Source organism: Megascapheus bottae, chromosome 17 (assembly GCF_031878675.1).
Source record: "Megascapheus bottae isolate mThoBot1 chromosome 17, mThoBot2.hap1, whole genome shotgun sequence".
NCBI classification, from domain to species: Eukaryota; Metazoa; Chordata; class Mammalia; order Rodentia; family Geomyidae; genus Megascapheus; species Megascapheus bottae.
This window is the reverse complement of record NC_143525.1, coordinates 4,764,245-4,782,069: the sequence shown is the minus strand read 5'-3', so window position 1 is coordinate 4,782,069 and position 17,825 is coordinate 4,764,245. Positions and strand designations below refer to the sequence as shown.

The 17,825-nt window shown below is 48.6% G+C and overlaps 2 protein-coding genes across 5 annotated transcripts in view; both read left to right on the top strand.

Moving 5' to 3' along the window:
- Window positions 1-6,054, top strand: part of Prpsap2 (phosphoribosyl pyrophosphate synthetase associated protein 2) — a 35,089-nt gene extending 29,035 nt beyond the window's left edge. For 2 of the 4 annotated variants that reach the window (XM_090349464.1, XM_090349461.1), the window contains one exon: window positions 385-1,078. In XM_090349464.1, the coding sequence (XP_090205590.1) occupies window positions 385-543 (159 nt within the window). In that variant the 3' untranslated portion in view covers window positions 544-1,078. Of the gene's footprint in view, window positions 1-384; window positions 1,079-5,676 lie in introns of those variants that run through there. The other 2 variants (XM_090349462.1, XM_090349463.1) reach the window with 2 other exon arrangements.
- Window positions 6,055-9,608: 3,554 nt separating this feature from the next.
- The window catches only part of Slc5a10 (solute carrier family 5 member 10), a 52,140-nt gene continuing 43,923 nt past the window's right edge, over window positions 9,609-17,825 (top strand). Inside the window, exons 1-5 of the mRNA XM_090349460.1 lie at window positions 9,609-9,798; window positions 12,547-12,618; window positions 12,995-13,099; window positions 13,453-13,512; window positions 14,415-14,519. Coding sequence (XP_090205586.1) covers window positions 9,685-9,798; window positions 12,547-12,618; window positions 12,995-13,099; window positions 13,453-13,512; window positions 14,415-14,519 — 456 coding nt within the window. The 5' untranslated portion in view covers window positions 9,609-9,684. The remainder of the gene's footprint in view (window positions 9,799-12,546; window positions 12,619-12,994; window positions 13,100-13,452; window positions 13,513-14,414; window positions 14,520-17,825) is intronic.

Sequence of the window (17,825 nt, the reverse complement as noted above, 5' to 3'; positions counted from 1 at the left end):
TCAAGCCTGTAATGTTGGTTACTTGGGAAACAGTGATAGGGATCGGTTTGAGGCTAGCCTCAGCTTAAAAAGTTGAAACTCCACATAGACTTCCGTTTCACAAGTCCACCAGCAAGATGTGGTGCGGATTTCTCCCCAGATTCCCCAGCACTGGTTATCTGCTTTTATTCTAAGAAATAGATAGTTTCTCTTTGATGGGAGTCTTGATCAAGGGGAGATGAACGTATGTCCTCCTGCCAGGTAGTACTGCAGAAGCAGCTATGGCTTTACTTTTCTGCTGAGGATGAATCCAGGGCCTCATACTTGCTAGGCAAGTATGCTGCCAGAAGCCAGGTCTGAAGCCACTTGGCATCTGATGCTCTTGGTGGTTCTTGTGATTCACAGGTGGTGGTTACCAATACAATCCCACATGAAATCCAGAAGCTCCAGTGCCCCAAGATCAAAACCGTGGACATCAGCATGATCCTTTCAGAAGCTATTCGCCGCATTCACAATGGGGAGTCCATGTCCTACCTTTTCAGAAACATAGGCTTAGATGACTGAGCAGCTTTCCTTTTGTAAACTGCCAAGGGCCAAACTGGAAGCCTGAGTACGGGTGCCAGGAGGGATCACAAACCCAAGAATGATCGGATGTACTTGACTGGAGCCCGTGTGTCTCATCCCTCCCTCCCCCACATCCTCTCTTCTCCATGATTCCTAGGAATAAAAACCAACTTTTTACATTGGTTTAGGTACCTGTGAGTTTAGGGGCCATTTTTATAAAAGAAAATATTCTCCTCTTAAATAAACAAAGACCTAGTTGTAACTATTGGTTTTTAGTTTATTTTAAAAACTATACTTGGAATAAGATTTTTTTAAGATTTTAACTTTTTTCCAGAGTTGCTTGAGCCAGGAATTCAAATGAGTTATAAAATGATCTACTGTTTCACTCCTACTATAGGCGAAAAGCCAAAAGGATGATCCTGTTTGAGTGAGTGGTGTTTTTTTTTACTTGCTTTTATAGACAAGTGTATGGAGTATGTGGTCATATTTATTTTCTGCAACAAAAGAAGGAATAAAAATGTGTGTTTGTTTTTTACTTTTGTGTTTTGGCAATTGTTTTATAACTAAAATAAAATAGTGGAAGTTGAATCGGTGTGTGGTGGATGTGGAAATGTTTGCCAGCTCGTTAATATTCTCTCTTCTGCAGCTCCTTAGCAGAATCTCCTAGGTGAAATCCCCTGCTTTGACAACTGGTCAGAGCCCCTTGAAAGTTCATGATGTGAGTCTCTTGGCTGAGACAGGAAAGGGTGTGAAGCTCAGGACCGGAGAGAAAGTGCAGGCTGAACTTTCTCTGTACTGTAGTCGGGTATGGCTTTGCTCCTTCACTAGAACTCAGTGTGTGCTGCCCCACACACCGGGTTGCAAAGGGTGAACTTTGTCAGTTCTAAAGAATGCCTGAATTAAAAGTTTGGAATTTAGAACTCTGTTCGTTTTTCCTTTTAATAGAAGCACTACGATTTGCCTCTCACTTAGGCAGATGTTCTCCTCCAGTGATGGACCAGTGAATCCCTCTGAGGTCATAGGTGACAGTGGGATTTCTTACCAACATGGCTTTTTCTCCCCTCCCCACAAACCCTTAAGTCTTTATTTTCGGCCAGACTGGGGTCCTCTGCTTCTGGAAGCTGCCAAGTCTGGTAGTTGCATACTTAATTGTACTTACCCACACCAATGGGCCAACTCACCCCATTTTACTCATGAGGAAACAGCTGAAGGGTAACCCCACCCCTCAAGTCTTCAAACTTTGGTCATGGTGGAGCCATTACATTGGAAAATGTCCTTGCCTGGATGAGCCTTTTCCTAGAAGGAGAGCCTCCAGTTTTCACTGCAGAACAGGCTTAGAGACTGCTGCTGCACAGCCAGAGCTGGAAGAAGAGCTTGGGGAACAAAACGTCACGGTCACATGAGGGGCCAGGCTGTATCAGAAGCTCTTGTTAACGGTGTAGTGGGCTATAGAAGCTTCAGGTGTCTTCTCTGCAGATTGCCCTGCTGTCTTCTGTTGAACGTGGCAGTGGAAGAGGTTCCCTTGCAGTCTCATCTTGGAACCAGGGCCTCAGGCGTGTCTGTACGATCCTCCCTGCTGTCATCACGGCCCTATCCCTCTGCCTGGCAAGCAGAGGGTGTCACTGCTCTGTGTGCTCAGAAGAGATGTGCCTTGGAGCTCTTCTGCAAGTTTTCCTTGGGTGGCTTCAACAGTAGCTTCAAGCTCTGGTGTTGCACTTCTCTGGTCTGGCAGAGTTGCTCATATGCCAGAGCAATAGCTTAACAAGCACAAGGCCTTCAGTTCAAACCCCAGGACCACCATAAAAATAAAGTGGCCAGTGACTCAAATCTATAATCCTAGCTCCTCAGGAGACTGAATTCTGAGAGATGTTTGAGCCAGCACCAGCAAGGAAGTGAGGCTGTGGACGAGTGATAAAGTGAAGAGGCTAAGGAATAGGACCAGGGCCCTGGGTTCACGCCCGAGGACCAGCACACACTAAAAAGACGAGTGATGAAAGAGAATGGAAGCTTAACCTCTGGTTAATGAACTCATGGTGAATCTGGGGATCCTTCCAACCCACAGAGACTTGAAGAGAATGTTTCCTAGCCCCAGAAGGGGGTGAAGATTGTTCTGGAAGTAGTCCATACTTGCCATGACACCAGATGACACAAAACTTAGCAGGCTTATGCCTATGACCCTAGCTACTCAGGAGGCTGAGATCTGAGGATCAAGGTTCAAAGCCAGCCGGGGCACAAAAGGACCTGACACTCATCTCCAGTTAACCTCTTGAAAACAAAGTGGGCTTGGCTCAAGGGTAGAGCTCGGGGACAGCCCCCGGAGCCAGGGAGTAGAGCAGTAGGCTTGAGTTGAAGAGCTCAGAGACAGCACCCAGCCTGAGTTCAAGACCCATGACCCACCAAAAGAAAAAAAAAAAAGTCATCCTCTGGGTGTTCAGATAATAGAAATAGCAGGCACTAAGACTCAGAGGCCAGTAGCAAATGAGATATCCTACCCTATGCAAAGCCATATCCTACCCTGCTGGGCCTGGGACAGATGGAGGTCCATGCTATATGGGACATGCTATACGTTGGGGAGCCTGTGGGACTGAGAGCTACAGGAATACCAGCAAAGAAATCTTCCACCATAACCCTCCCCTCTTTTCCCCTCCCAAAGGAAACCATAGTGGCCGCTTAGCCAGGGAAATCCTACTTGACCTCCAGATTGCTGTCTCTACTTAGAAACCAGAGACAGAGAGGAGCTGAACCCTAAAGCTCCAGAATGGAAGTTTCTAGTTTGGATTGTGATGTCATCACTTGACAACAAATGTTCTCAAGCGATCACTGAGAGGCTGAATGGATAGGTGGATGGATAGGTGGAGTCATTCAGCTATTTCTATGAGAGTGTTGCCTCTCATAATTTCTTTGTAACCTTCAAGGCCTGTCATTCAGAATGAATTCCTCCTGTCCAGGCCAGTGCTTCCTCCAGTCATCAGCATAGCCTCCTTTGATGACAAAACCTGAGAGTGCTCAGGCAATTCTGTTGACTTCAGCCTTGCTCATTTACCTTGATCGGAATCCGAGTGTCTGACCAATCTCATCTAGTCTTTGCGTTGTAGTATTTGTGCCTAAAGCTTTCAGGTTAGCTGACTGTCATGACAACTAGTAATGAAAGAACAGTTTATTAAACATCAAAGCGTGTCCCCTCAAGCTGCCTCACTGTCCCTCACTGTGACAGCATCCCTATCTGATGTATGAAAACTGGGCTAGTTCCTTGACGCAGGGCTTTCCTTTAACACCAGACTTAAACCAACCTTGATGGCTAGGCCCCATACACTATTAATCACATGAAGTTAATGTGACACTGTTAGTGTAGCACCTTCAGTTGGACTCCAGGGGCTCATAACTAATCCTAGCTACTCAGGAGGCTGAGATCTGAGGAACCACTTTTGCAACCATTTGGGACAGAAAAGTGAATGAAACTCTTGCTACTTAACCACCAAAAAGCTGGAAGTGGAGCTGTGGCTCAGATAATAGAGCACCAACCTTGAGCAAAATAAGCCAATGGACAGCACCTAGTCCTTGAGTTCACGTCCCAGTGCCAACACACACACACACACATTCACAAATGGCACCTTCACTGCTGCCAACCTGAAACTGCTGGCTTATCACCAGGCTATGAGCTTACAAGACTACAGAGAGAGAGCACCATTAATTTCAAGGACTAGCTCGAGTGTAGAGGGCTGGCAAATCCAAATGCTGCAACAGTGAGGACGGGCTGGAGTCCAGGAAAAGGCATCTCCATCTCAACTTCAAAGGTTAATTCCTCCTCTGAGGACCTCCTGAGACTGACTCAATGCCTAGGAACGTTACTGGAGGGGTGAATGGTCAGTGGCCCACTTAAAGTCTGATTTAAATGCTAATCACCTTTGAGGCAACTTCTGCCAAAAGTTGGCACACCTTGGCCCCACCATGAAATTAACTTACAGAATTAACTATCACATTAGAACATTCATTGTACTCCTCAGGAAAACCTAAAAAAAACAAAACAAACAAAACTCATACCAAGAGAAAGGAATAGAAAGGAAGTCACAGGCTAGGAGGTACTTTTGGACCACTAAGGAAGGAAGCAATGAAGGGGGAAATGAGGAATAAAGGTTGCAAGACATTAGTAGGGGCAGAAGTCTGCTCACTTGTCTGCAACTGTGTTCATGCATAGGGATGGATTTCACCAAGTAGAAGTACTTGGAAGTGGTGCTATGGTTCCAAGTGGTCGAGCACTAGCCCACAGCAAAACAGAGTTCAGGGATAGAGCTCAGGCTATGGGGTTTGAACTCAGGGCCTCGGTGCTATCCTTGAGCTTTTTTGCTTAAAGCTCGTGCTTTACCACTTTGAGCTATAGTTCCACTTCCAGTTTTCTGGTAGTTAGAGATGAGTTTCACATACTCTCTTGCCTGGGCTGTCTTCAAACCACAGTCCTCAGATCTCAGCCTCCTAAGTAGCTAGGATTACAGGTGTGAGCCAGGACACCTAGCTCAGTTCTTTTTTTTTTTTTTTTTTTGCTAGGCCTGGGGCTTGAACTCAAAGCCTGAGCACTGTCCTTGGGCTTTCTCAAGGCTAGCACTCTTCCACTGGAGCCACAGCACCACTTCTGGCTTTTTCTGTGTGTGTGGCACCAGGGAATTAAACCCAGGGCTTTATGCATGCTAGGCAAGCACTCTACCACGAGGCCGTGCTCCTGGCCCCACACCCACTTTCTTTAACACTCACTTTTAACAGAACAAGTAGACAAAAGACCAATAAGGAAAGAGAGGATGCGAGTAACATGGTAAACCAGTTAGGAGTAACAGACATATGCAAGACAATTCACCCCAAAGTAACAGTACTGCAAAAAAAAAAAAAAATAGAAACCACACTTTGTGCCAATTTGATAGAAATAAAACTAAATTTTCAGTTGCTATAATCCGTATAGAAAATCCCAGCAGATGCACACACAACACTACCAGAGCTAATAAGTGATCAAGATACACAATCAACCAAAAACAGTTGCATTTCTGTCCACTAGCAATATACTATCTTCTTTTAAAATTAAATTACGTATTGTTTCCTTTGTGCAAACTGTGTCTTAGAATTGTGAAACTTTCTTTATTTTTACAGAGCGCACAATTCAGAACTTTCCTTGAGTCTCAGAAGAGACTTTGGACTCGGCCTTGATCAATGCTGGCACCAAGACGCTGGGAACTCTTGAAGATGGACTGAACACCCCTTGCACTGTGAGATGGGCATGGGCCTTCCAGGGCCACAGCTAGACTGCTATAGTTTGAATATGAAATGTTCCCAAAAGCCACATGTGTTAAGAACTTAGTCCTCCACTGAGCATTATTAGAAGGTGGCGGAAGCATTGAAGAGGTGGGGACCTAGTGGGAGATTTAGTCACTGGGTTTTGGTCTCTATCTTCCTTCTCTTCTTTGTTACTGCCCAGCTGCCTGAGCCTGCCACCAGGAAACCTGAGCCCAAATAAACTTTTACTCTTTAAGTTAACTATCTCAGGTATTTTGTTATAGTAATGAAAGGATGCCTAGCATAGATGTTTCTTCTGCATGCTGTTTCACTAGTCCCTACAAGTTTTGGATGTGGTGTTTGCTTTTTACTCCTCTCCAGGCATTCTCTTTTCTTTCCATTTCTTCTTAAGAGTGTGATATTTAATGTCCATGTATTTATTATTTCTTTCCTAGTTTTCTTTGTGTAACGTCAATCTTTTTAATATTTATTAAGACTTGTTTTGTGGCCTAACATGTTGTCTTTCCTGGAGAATGCTTCCCGTGATCTTGAGACTCTTATCTCAATTTAACCACTAAAAAACTGGAAGTGGGGCTGAGACTCAAAGAATAGGACAGTAGCCTTGAGCTGAAGAGCTCAGGGACAGCACCCAGGCCCAAAGTTTAAGCCGTGTGTGTGTGTGTGTGTGTGTGTGTGTGTGTGTGTGTGTGTGTGTGTTATTGCTTTCGGAGTTTAAAATAAGTTATTCCAATGCCTCCTTGTGGCTGAAGAGAGATTCATGCTAATTTACTGAGGACTCCTTGTAAATAACAAGTCTCATTGTTTCCAAAATTCTCTCTGCCTTTTTGAAAAATGATGTTAGTATATACACACATATACTACACACACACGTGTGTGTGTGGTGTGTGTGTATGCTGGGCTTGAATTCAGGACCTAGGTGCTATCCCTGAGCTTTTTTGCTCAAGGCTAGAGCCTAGATGCTATCTCTGAGCTCTTTTGCTCAAGGCTAGAACTTTGCTACTTGAGCCATAGTTCCACTTCCGGCTTCTTTTTGATATTTAACTGGTTATGAGAATATTGTGGGCTTTCTGCCTGGGCTGGCTTTGAACCAGGATCCTCAGATCTCAGCTTCCTGCATAGCTAGGGCTACAGGTGTGAGCAAGTGCGCCCTGCTCTTTCGGTGGTTTCTTGAGTTTATCCAGTTTATTGTAGAGTTAGTTGTGCTTCTTGGAGGCTGCTATTTATTTCCGTGCTTTTCCTGCTTTGGAGAAGGAGAGGTCTGGATGGGGAGGACGTGAGTGCTGCGTTGCTGAGCCTGAGTGCTTGAGGGAAGCTGTTGCGTAGGCATCTGGACATAAGCATCCACGAGCTCAGCCACTCAGGCCTGAAGGGAGCTGGCTGGGGAGGGAGGCAGGAAGTAATAGAACCCACAAAGACCCAGGTGCAGAGCCCAGGAGGACATGCAGGAAGGATAGATCATCTAGGGTTGTGTGTGACAGGAAAGCGTGTTTCTCTCCACTGCGTCTCATTCTGTACTTAGTGTCTGTCTATCTATCTGCAGTGTGTTGTATTTTAAAAAGTACCATGATTGTCAGGCATTGGTGGCTCATGCCTCGCTACTCAAGAGCCTAAGATCTGATCATTGTGGTTCTAGGCCAGCCCAGGCAGGAAAGTCAGTGAGACTCTTAGCTCTAATTAGCCACCAGAAAACTGGGAGTGGAGCTGTGGCTGAAAGTGGTAGCAGCTAGCCTTGAACAAAAAAGCTCAGGGACAGCACCCAGGGCCTGAGTTTAAGCCCCAGGACCAGGTTTAAAAAAAAAAAAAGTACCCGCTGGCACAGATGGCTCATGCTTAGCTACTCAGGAGGCTGAGATCTGAGGATCAAGGTTCAAAGCCAGCCTGGGCACAAAAGAACCTGAGACTCTTTATCTCCAATTAATCTCCAGAAAAATGGGAAGTGGGGCTTAGCTCAAGGGTACGGTGGTAGCCTTGAGCTGAAGAGCTCAGGGACAGAGCCCAGGCTGAGTTCAAGCCCCATGAGCCACAAAAAAAAAAAAAAAAAAAAAAAAAAAAAGCCATCATCCATGTTATTACATAAAGCCCCTCACTTTTCATGGATGTGATTTTCCATGGCATGGACTTTTCTTGTTTTTGTTTATTTGTTTGTTTTGTTTTTTGCTTCTTTCGCTCAAGGCTAACACTCTGCCACTTGAACCACACCACTACTTCTGGCTTTTTCTGTGTATGTGGTACTAAGGAATCAGACCCAGGGCTTCATGTATGCTAGGCAAGCACTCTACCACTAAGCCACATTCATAGCCCATTCACAGCCCCACATGAACTTTTTGTGGTTTACTCAGTGCCCAATGCCAAACTGGATGAAGGCAAGTATAGAGGGGATAGATTTTCTCTCCGTAATGACTCAATTTTCCCTCCTCAGTTTGGTTCTATGGAGAAATTAATCTTTACCCCAGCTCAGCATTTCCCAGTTAACAAGTTGGATTTGTAGGGCAACATGTTCCCAGCAGCCACTCACTAATTAACATTTCTGGAAGGGCTGTGAGCAGGTTAAACTCCTGCAGAGCCATGAGCCGTGTCACTGAGCAAAGACGAGAGAGGCTGGCCAGCCCAACTGTGTACCCTGACTTCACTTATGAATCCAAATGGAACCAGCGCTGTCACTTGGGCTACAGGGGAGATAAGTCCAGACCTGCAGGGAAATCAAGCTTGCTCTGGCCCTCATGCAGCTTCTGGGAGTCAGCCTGGGTGACATCAGTCCTGCTGCAGGGTAGTTCTGAGTATGAACTGGGAGCATGTACAGGAGCAGGAACGTGGTCCATGGTGTGATAGATATTGGATCCCCTCACCCTTGTTGTTCTAGGCAGACAAGGATCCAAGTGGATGGTCATGCGGCCTGACACATCTCACTGAGTATTGAAAGAACTAAAATGTTCACAGCAGGACTTAAATTGCATGACATTGGCATAAGATTGGCATTGTCAGGAGCTACCATTTGGAGTTCTCAGTCTACTCATAGTCTGATGGCTACAGCTTCTGATCATGGTGACTGTCTCCAGAGAGGATGCATCTGACCCAACACCCCATGCTGCTATGGCTGCGGCTGCTGCTTCTTTTTTTTTTTTTTTTTTTTCCTTTTCTTTTACCAGTCTCAGGGCTTGAACTCAGAGACTGGGCACTTTCCCTGAGCTTTTTTGGGTTGGGTTGTTTTTTTTTTTTTTGGTACTGGGGATCGAACCCAGGACATTACACTAGGTGAGCACTTTTGCCACTGAGCTACATCCCTGAGCTTTTGTACTCAAGGCTAGTGCTCTATTACTTGAGCCATAGCCCCCATTTCTGGCTTGTTTTGGTGGTTAATTAGGGACAAGATTCTCACAGATTTTTCTACCCTGGCTGGCTTCAGACCCCAGCCTCCTGAGCAGTTAATATTATAGATTAAGCCACTATGCATGGGGTATGTTAGCAAGCAACCCCTGCTTCTTGTACAAATTAAATATGGAACAGTCCAGTTATTAGACAACTGGGACTTCTCTTTCTGCAACTTTTTACACTTCCTTTAAATTCATTAAATTCCCCTTCTCTCTGCCCCTCCATCCCCTCTGAGTTTGGGACCCTCCCCCTCCCCATTCTCCTGCCCAGCCTCCTTCTCTAGTTCACCCAGCTCCTGCACTGGGATTTGCCCACCACGAGGGCAGCAAGAGACAAAACTGCCCTTTGAAGCAATTGCTCTTCACGCAGCCACATCGTGGGCTGGAGATGCCACCATCTCCCTTGGTTTAATCATCAATTAATCCCCGCTCAGAAAGCCTTTCCTGACCCAGATGTCCTCAGTTGCCTGGACTCAGCACTGGTGCCCACTGCAGAATGACTGCCAACAACTCCACCGACGGCCTCCACGTTCCCGGTCCACAGCTGAGTGTGACTGACATTGTGGTCATCGCAGTGTATTTTGCCCTGAACGTGGCCGTGGGCATATGGGTGAGAGGACCTGTGGTGGCAGCCAGCTTGGCTTTGGGTGGGTGGCTGGGGAGCCAGGGCTTGCATGTCTCTGGAGGGTCTGCAGTGGTGTTGCCTGCAAGTAACTACAAGCCCAGGGATTTCCCTGCTACACCCAGAGGTGCTAGGTCAGAAGCCAGAGGTGAGAGGGCCATGCAGCGCCTAGGCCCTCGCCCTAGTTCACAACACCATTCTCTCCCCCTTGAGAAGGGACGGGCCATTCGACCCAGTCAGAGATTCCAAAGGCTGCCAGTCCCCTTGATGCAGGCACCGTGCCACGCCTGTTCCCGGATCCCATTCTGCCACAGCCCTCTGGGGAAGAGAAAGAGGGCGGGTGAAGGCGCTGAACCTGTAGGGGAGAGGAATGCAGAGGAGAGGAGAAAACCCGAGTAGGGAGGAGGCTCCCCTCTGTATGTACATATGCTGACCGGGCAGGTGCTGCTGCCCTAGAAGGGGGGTCCAACCTGCCAGCCAGCTTCACCCCACCAGCTCTTCTGTCTAGCTGATAAGGAGCAGCAGGTCCTCTTCCTGGGCCCCAGAAGCTCCCAGGTGGCATCTTGAACATGACATTCCCTTGAGGGGTCCTCCCTCCTGGAACCCCTAACCTGACACTAAACGCTGGGGGATTAGAGACTGGTCCTGTCACCTCAACTTTTCTGAGCCTCAAACTGTAAGATGGGGATACCTCCTACCGCACAGCATAAGGTCATCATAGAATAGGGATCTAAAGTAGTAGAGGCACCAAGGAGATGTGGCTACAGACAAGGTGGGCTGAGGGTGTGGGTAGTGATGATGGAGATGATGGAGATGGTGTTAGAGGTGTGGGAGTGGAGAAGATGCAGACTTAATCGAGGCTCTGGTGGAAGTGGGGGAGGCCGTGGTGGTGGACGTGGGGGGTGATCACAGAGGTAGTAGAAGCAGTAATTAACATCATGATGATACGATTAAATTTAAATCACAATTGCCCTCCCCTCCCCCCCCTGCACTGACCTTCAGCAAAGCTGGGTTCTGGTCCTGCTTCGCTCTGTGTAGCCATCCTGAGGTGTTGGAGGTTATTTGTACAAACTGATAGTTATAGCAACCTGCACTGAGCAAGGCTTTTGATGACTTTTTTCCAACAGTGTGTTTTTACTTTGTGTTACGTTTTGGTCATTCTTGCAGTAGCATACTGTTTTTATGATTTTTTTTTCCTTTTCCACTGCGGTGACCTGTGACTAGTGGTGTCGGACATTAGTATTGTAAGTGTATTGGAGGGGTGACGGGAGCTGTGACTGTGTGAGCAGGTGAACTTACTACATCTGGCCAGGCGAGCAGATCCCACCCCACACACACACACCATTTCCTAAGACACAATACTGACATGGGGCTAATTAATAACCTGGAGTAGCCTCCAAGTGTTCAAATGGAGGGAAGAGCGACACCGCTGTCACTTTAAATCAAAAGCTAGAAATGATTAAGCTCGTTGAGAAGCCTGAGGGAGTCAGGCAGTATGGAAGCCAGGCTGCCACTTGCACTAAGCGGTCAGGCAAGTTGTCATTGCCCCGGGAAAATTCGCAAAGGAAGTCAAACTGCTCCAGTAGCCAACAAAGGAAACAGCGGCTGCTGCCATGGAGAAGGTTCTTGTCACCAGCTGATACTTAGCCCTTTTCCCTGTCCCTGTGACACAAAGAAGGCCACATTGAAATCACTAGTCTGGTTTGTGGGCTATTTCCTGTTTAGAAGATCAACCTGTTAACAGGAGCAGCTCTTCCAATTAAGATCCTTAAACTAAATTGTTAGAAGAAGCAAAATTCACATAGAAGTCACTATCTTGCCTGTTTTTCTTTTCTTTTTTTTTTTTCTTTCTTTTAACTGGTATGTGCTCATCATACAAGGACATTTCACTGTGTGGTGTCTGCCTTGCCATGATTGTGAACAACTCATGGTATTTCGAGCGGGTAAATCCCTGTTCCAGGATTCCTTTTGTCGCTCCGTTCCCATCACTCTAGAAGGAAATCCTGTGTTTATTTGCTATCACTCCTCATTTTTCCCTCCTCTCCCGACCCTGAAAACTACAAATCTGCTTTCTACCTCTGGGACTCACCTATCCTAAACATGCCCTATAAGTGGAATCAGACACTTTGTGGCTTTTTTTTTTTTTTTTTTGCCAGTCCTGGGCTTGATCTCAGGGCCTGAGCACTGTTCTTGGGCTTTTCTAGCGCTCTACCACTTGAGCCACTGCTCCACTTCTGGCTTTTTGGTGCTTTCAATTGGACATAAGAGTCTCATGGACTTTCCCATCTGGACTGGCTTTGAACTACAGTTCTCAGATCTCAACTTACTGAGTAGTTAGGGTTACAGGCATGAACTACCAGGGTCCAGCCTGGATACATGGTAATTCTATGCTTTTCTTTTTTTTTGTCAGTCCAGTCTTAACCACAAGGCCTGTCCCTGAGCTTTTGTGCATAAGACTAGTGCTCTACCACTTGAGCCCCAGCTCTACTTCTGGCTTTTCTTGTGGTTAATTCAAGAGAAGAGTCTTGTAGAGTTTCCACTGACTTTGAACGTCAATCTTCAGATCTCAGCCTTCTGAGTAGCTAGGATTATAGCCTAAGCTACCACTATTTGTTGTTGTTGTTGTTATTGTTGAGGTGCCACCACACTACCTCCCACAGCAGCAGCACCATTGTATAGCCCCACCAACAATGCACAAGGTTCTAATCTGTGCCTCTCCTTTTCTGCTCTTACAAGTCTTCTTGTCGAGGCAGCAAGAACACCGTGAGTGGCTACTTCCTGGCAGGCCGGGACATGACATGGTGGCCGGTGAGTGCACCCTGACCTCTCAGAAGTTCTCTTGTTTACGGGGTTCCATCTAACCTCTGGGTCAGCTGGCAGCTGAATCCCTGAGGTCACTTTGCATGCCATCTTCCCCTAAGGTTGCTACTCAGGGCCATCTCAGTGGGACAGGAGATCCCCGAGCTGGGAACAAGGGAAGAGGCTGCTAGACTTCACATAAACTCCTGGGATTACGTGTCTGAGTCTTTGTTCCTTAGCTGTGCAGATGGTCGTGGGTCATTCCCTGTGCCTGGTCTCCTCATCTGTGAAGGAGGCCTTCGAGGCTGAGGGAGGGCCTCTTGGGTCTGTGCTGGGCCTGGGATGGTGGGCCTGTCCCTCGCTGATTCTCCTCTCTATTCTCCAGATTGGGGCCTCCCTTTTTGCCAGCAGTGAGGGCTCTGGACTCTTCGTGGGACTTGCGGGCTCAGGAGCTGCTGGAGGCCTGGCTGTGGCAGGCTTTGAGTGGAATGTAAGTCCTAGAGGACAGGCACAGCCCATGGGAGGCACGGACTACAGACAGCTTGGCTGACACTGGAATGGGGGGGCGGGCAGTGCCCAGAAATGTGTATCAGACAGTGTGTAGGCAGACTCTTGGCAAGCTGATCTTCAGATGACATCGTTCTGGTCAGTGTGGCTGGAAAGGGGCTGTTGACTTTGGCCTGGCCCATCTGTGGGGAAAGGGGAATCCCAGGTTCTCACAAGCCAGGTGAGCCTGGGGCAGCTGGGCCTCTAGACCAGTAGTCACAGCTATGTCCAGCTGTGTCTAGAGGCAGCACTTTGGGGAGCTGTACCCATGGTCCTCACTTGCCTCTGTCCCTACAGGCCACATATGTGCTGCTGGCTCTGGCATGGGTGTTTGTACCCATCTACATCTCCTCCGAGGTGAGCCTGCACTGGGGCCACAGCTGGGGGTGGGAGTGCCCGCCTTGGGTAAGTTGATACCAGTGGGCAAGACCCTTGAAGCCTCATGTCCCAAGTTGCTGCACCATGAGGGTGAGGCTTATTATTGTGCTACTAATATTCCTACCAGCCCATGAAGGCAGGTCCTCAGAGCTCAGCCTGCACGTGTGGCTGGCTGCTTCGGCTGTCCATCACACTGCAGCTCAGCAATTATGCTCTTTCCACTCAGCACACAGATTGCTTACCTGGGTAACATCTCCAGGCTGCACACCTGACAGGTCTCCATGCATTGTCTTTTGTGTGTGTGTGTGGGGGGGTGGATCATGGGGCTTGAACTTGGCCTGGGCACTGTTCCCGAGCTCTTCAGCTCAAGGCTACCACTCTACCCTGAGCCAAGCCCCACTTCCTGTTTTCTAGAGGTTAATTGGAGATAAGAGTCTCAGGTCCTTTTGTGCCCGGGCTGGCTTTGAACCTTGATCCTCAGATCTCAGCCTCTTGAGCAGCTAGGATGACAGGTGTGAGTCACCATACCTGGGCATTTACTGTCTTTCAGTGCACATCCCTAGCCCTGCCTGCAGTCACTAAATCCAGGGGATTTCTTTCCTTGCAGCCATCTCTTTATTCACCTCATCATGGCTGGTCTGGATTAGTCATACTCATCCCTCTGTTCCCAGTGGTGGCTCCTTCCATCCATCCCTCTCTCAGCCCTGAGGAGCCAGCTTCAGTCCACTACTCCTCTGCCCCAATCCCTTAAGCAATTGGAAGTCAGCCTGGAGTTCTGGCCTGGGCTCAGGCTCTCAAGGGTCTATGTCCTTGCCTTTGCTCTCAAGAGATTCCATGCAGCCATGGACACGGGCCTGGCCCTGTCTTCTGTGTGCCTATAGATCATCACCCTGCCTGAGTACATCCAGAAGCGCTTTGGAGGACAGCGCATACGCATGTACCTGTCTGTCCTGTCCCTGTTGCTGTCTGTCTTTACCAAGATATCGGTAAGATGCCCCCATCCCACCTTCTGTCAGCATAGCTCGAAAACATCCCAGGTATGAGACACCTCAAAAGTACTTATCTGACATCTTCTCATCCATAGCTGCCTTTGGTGGAGCTAAGGAAACCTGAGGCCTAGAGAGGGACCATAGGTTGGCCAGGTTCACACAGCAAGCCTAGGACAAATGGTCCAGGACTCCCAAGGTAGAGGCTCAGACTGAAGCTCCATTGCACTGAGGTGAACCAGGACTTGCCACCAGATGGCGCCAAAGCCTACACAGTATCTACAGGAAGCCACCTCTGTCTCCCATCCTGACTGGGGCTGGAGGCTCCAGCCAATTCCAGGGAGGGGGCTGGAAGGGTGGAGGCCTGGCCCTGTGAATATCAAAAGCAGAGCACCCACCTAGAAAGAATCAGAAGGAGTTCAGAGACAGGTGTGTCCGGTGGCTCACACCTGTAATCCTAGCTACTCAGGAGGCTGAGATCTGAGAATTACAGTTGGAAGCCAACCTAGCAAGAGAGTACTGAGATTCTAACCTCCAATTAACCACCAAAAAGCCAGAAAGTGAAGATGCTGCTTACATGGTAGAACATTAGCCTTGAGCAAAAATGCTAAGAAATAGCACCCAGTACACACACACACACACACACACACACACACACACACACACACACACACACGGACCTTGAGACTGTCTTGTGCAAGCTCCAGATTTTATAGATAGGGAAATTAGTCCTAGAGAAGGGAAAGATCTGATGGATTCATTTGTCTGTCATAGAATTTGCTTCTTCTCTAGCCTGGAGGGGCCTGACCTTGGGCTACCCCTGAATTTCCTTCTCTCTGGAAGCTGGGCTAACAGAGATAAATAAGCCCTAGAACTGTCTAGGGCCCACACTGCACTGGGTGGAAAGCCAACACATAACAGGAGAAATGATGGAGGTGGGAGGGCAGTGGGTGGGGGGCTTGAACTGGGTTTCAGTGAACAAAGATATGTCAGTGGGGGAGGGGAGCAAGTATCCCAAAGAAGTGAGGTGGGGCACTGTGGGATGTCAGGAGGACTAGACTGGTGGTCTCTACACTGGATGCTTCTGGGGATCAAATGGGAAAGGGTGTGAGGGGAGAAGCTGGGGGGGAGGCAGCGTGAGGACTGGGGCGAATCAAAGATCATGCCAGATGCCACATTCGGCTGTTGGGAGGTCACCAGCTTGTGCTAGGTGGCTGAGGGCTGAGGGCTGAGGGCTGAGGGCTGAGAGCTGAGGCCAGGGAGTTGGACTGAGAGGGTGAAGAGCTCAAGGCACAGGGGCATTAAGGAGGGCTATGACAGGACCAGGTTTGCATCTTAATGCAGTTTGGAACCACCAGTTCCAACCTAGAGGAGGGGGAAAGGAGGGAGCCCTATGGGAGGGGAGGCTGAGTCCTGGTTCTAGTCTGCTGTACCCCATTAGGTCTCCACACAGTAATTGACTTCCAGGATGATAGGGACCCCCAACTTTCCAGATTTATAGATGAGAGGCTTGAGCCCTGGACCCCTGCTGGCCGTCCCTTGGCCAAAGTTCCAAGGCAGAAAGACCACTTAGAGCCCAGGACTCCGCCTCCAGACCTGAGGCCTGGCCGTCAGCCCACTAAACCACCACAGCCAGGATGAGGTGCTTCAGACTCCACCTTAGGATGGGGTGACTCAGGGCCCCCAACTGTAAAATGCGGAGTACCCAGTACCAGGCTGCCTGGAGAAGCTGAGGGGAATCCTGGGAACGTTCATTGCCAGGCTTGGTCTGGGAGGGGCCTGAAGCCACCCTGGCTCTCACTTTGGAGTGGAGCTGTTTGAAGTGCATGCTACCTGCCAGCCTGAGACCCTGACCTCGGCAGCTCCACCCAGCAGTGCCCCCACCAAAGATGGCACAGCCAGAGCCCAGCCCTAGGGCAGAGATCACGTGGCCTGCTTGCTGGCATTCCTCAGGCAGGGTGCTGACCCAAGAGGGCTTGGTGGCAGTGGACAGAGGCTTGTCACTTAGCTCAGAGAGGGAGACCAGGTACAGCTCCACAGCTATCAGGTTCTGGGCCAGTCATTTAACCTTCGGGAAATAGGGAAACCAGGCATGACACCCAGGCCCCTTGAAGTACAGGACATTTTGACCTCCAGGCTGTCCCTCAGTGATCCCCAGCTACCTCACTGCTCACACCTCTGCCTCTTCTCCCCATTACACACACTGCTCCAGACACCTTGGTCTGCTTGTATTACCAAGAAAACTCCAGGAACCCTGGATCTCTCTTCTACCCAGCATCCATGGTTCCTCCCCTCACTCCAGCCTTTCAGATCTCTCCTCCCTTACCCCTGCTTCAGCATGCCCGGCCACGTCTCCCTTCTCTCCCTCTCATTCATACTCTTAGCATTGTCCATCTATTTATTGTTTGTTTCCCTCAAATTTTTGGGGAGTGCTGGTATTGGGGATTGAATTCAGGGTTGGGCACTCTCCTCTGTTTGTTTTTTCCTCAAGGCTGCAGCTCTACCACTTGACCTAGAGCTCTACTTCAGCTTTCTGCTGGTTTATTGGAGATAAGAGTCTCAGATGTTTCCTACCTGGGCTGACGTCAAACTAGGTGTGAGCCGCCAGTGCCTGGCTCCCCATTTTCTCTTTGTTCACTGATGTACTATTGTGTGCCTAGCACCCCTCATGTGACTCAGTGAGGTCATACATACCAGAGGTCTGGGTTTTTGTGTTGTTTTTCTATAAAGCACCACGTTGTAAACATTTTCAGCTTTGGGGATCACATGGTCTCTTTCCCAATTCCTCTTCTCTGCTAGCCATGGACTGTAGTACCATGGGAAAGGATTGAATTTGACCTTCAGGCTTTCTGACCTGGGAAAATATGTCTATAATTTATTGTGCACCTACTGTGTGGCAGGCTCTGGGCAAGCAGCAGAACCACAGGAAGGATTTGTAAGTAGACTAGGGAAGCTGTTAGGGACTGGGGAAGGGGCAGGCATTTAACCAGGGCCTATGGCTGAGTGACAAGTGTACATTCTCACCCCACATGTGCACGATGAACCCTGGTCTAACTTTCCTCTGCATAGCTACATAGCCTGCACTAGGCAGAAGCAAAGGTGGCCATCAATGTTTGGGGAGAGAACCCTCAGCAGTGGCTGGTGGGTTGGAGACAGAGGACGTGACAAAAGCAAGAAATTTCCATTCTGAGTCTCCAAGGGGCGGTTACAGCCTGAACAGAAATAGCCAGGATTTGGGTCTGGGAGTTTGGCCTAGTGGTAGAGTGCTTGCCTAGCATGCACAAAGAACAGGGTTTGATTCCTTGG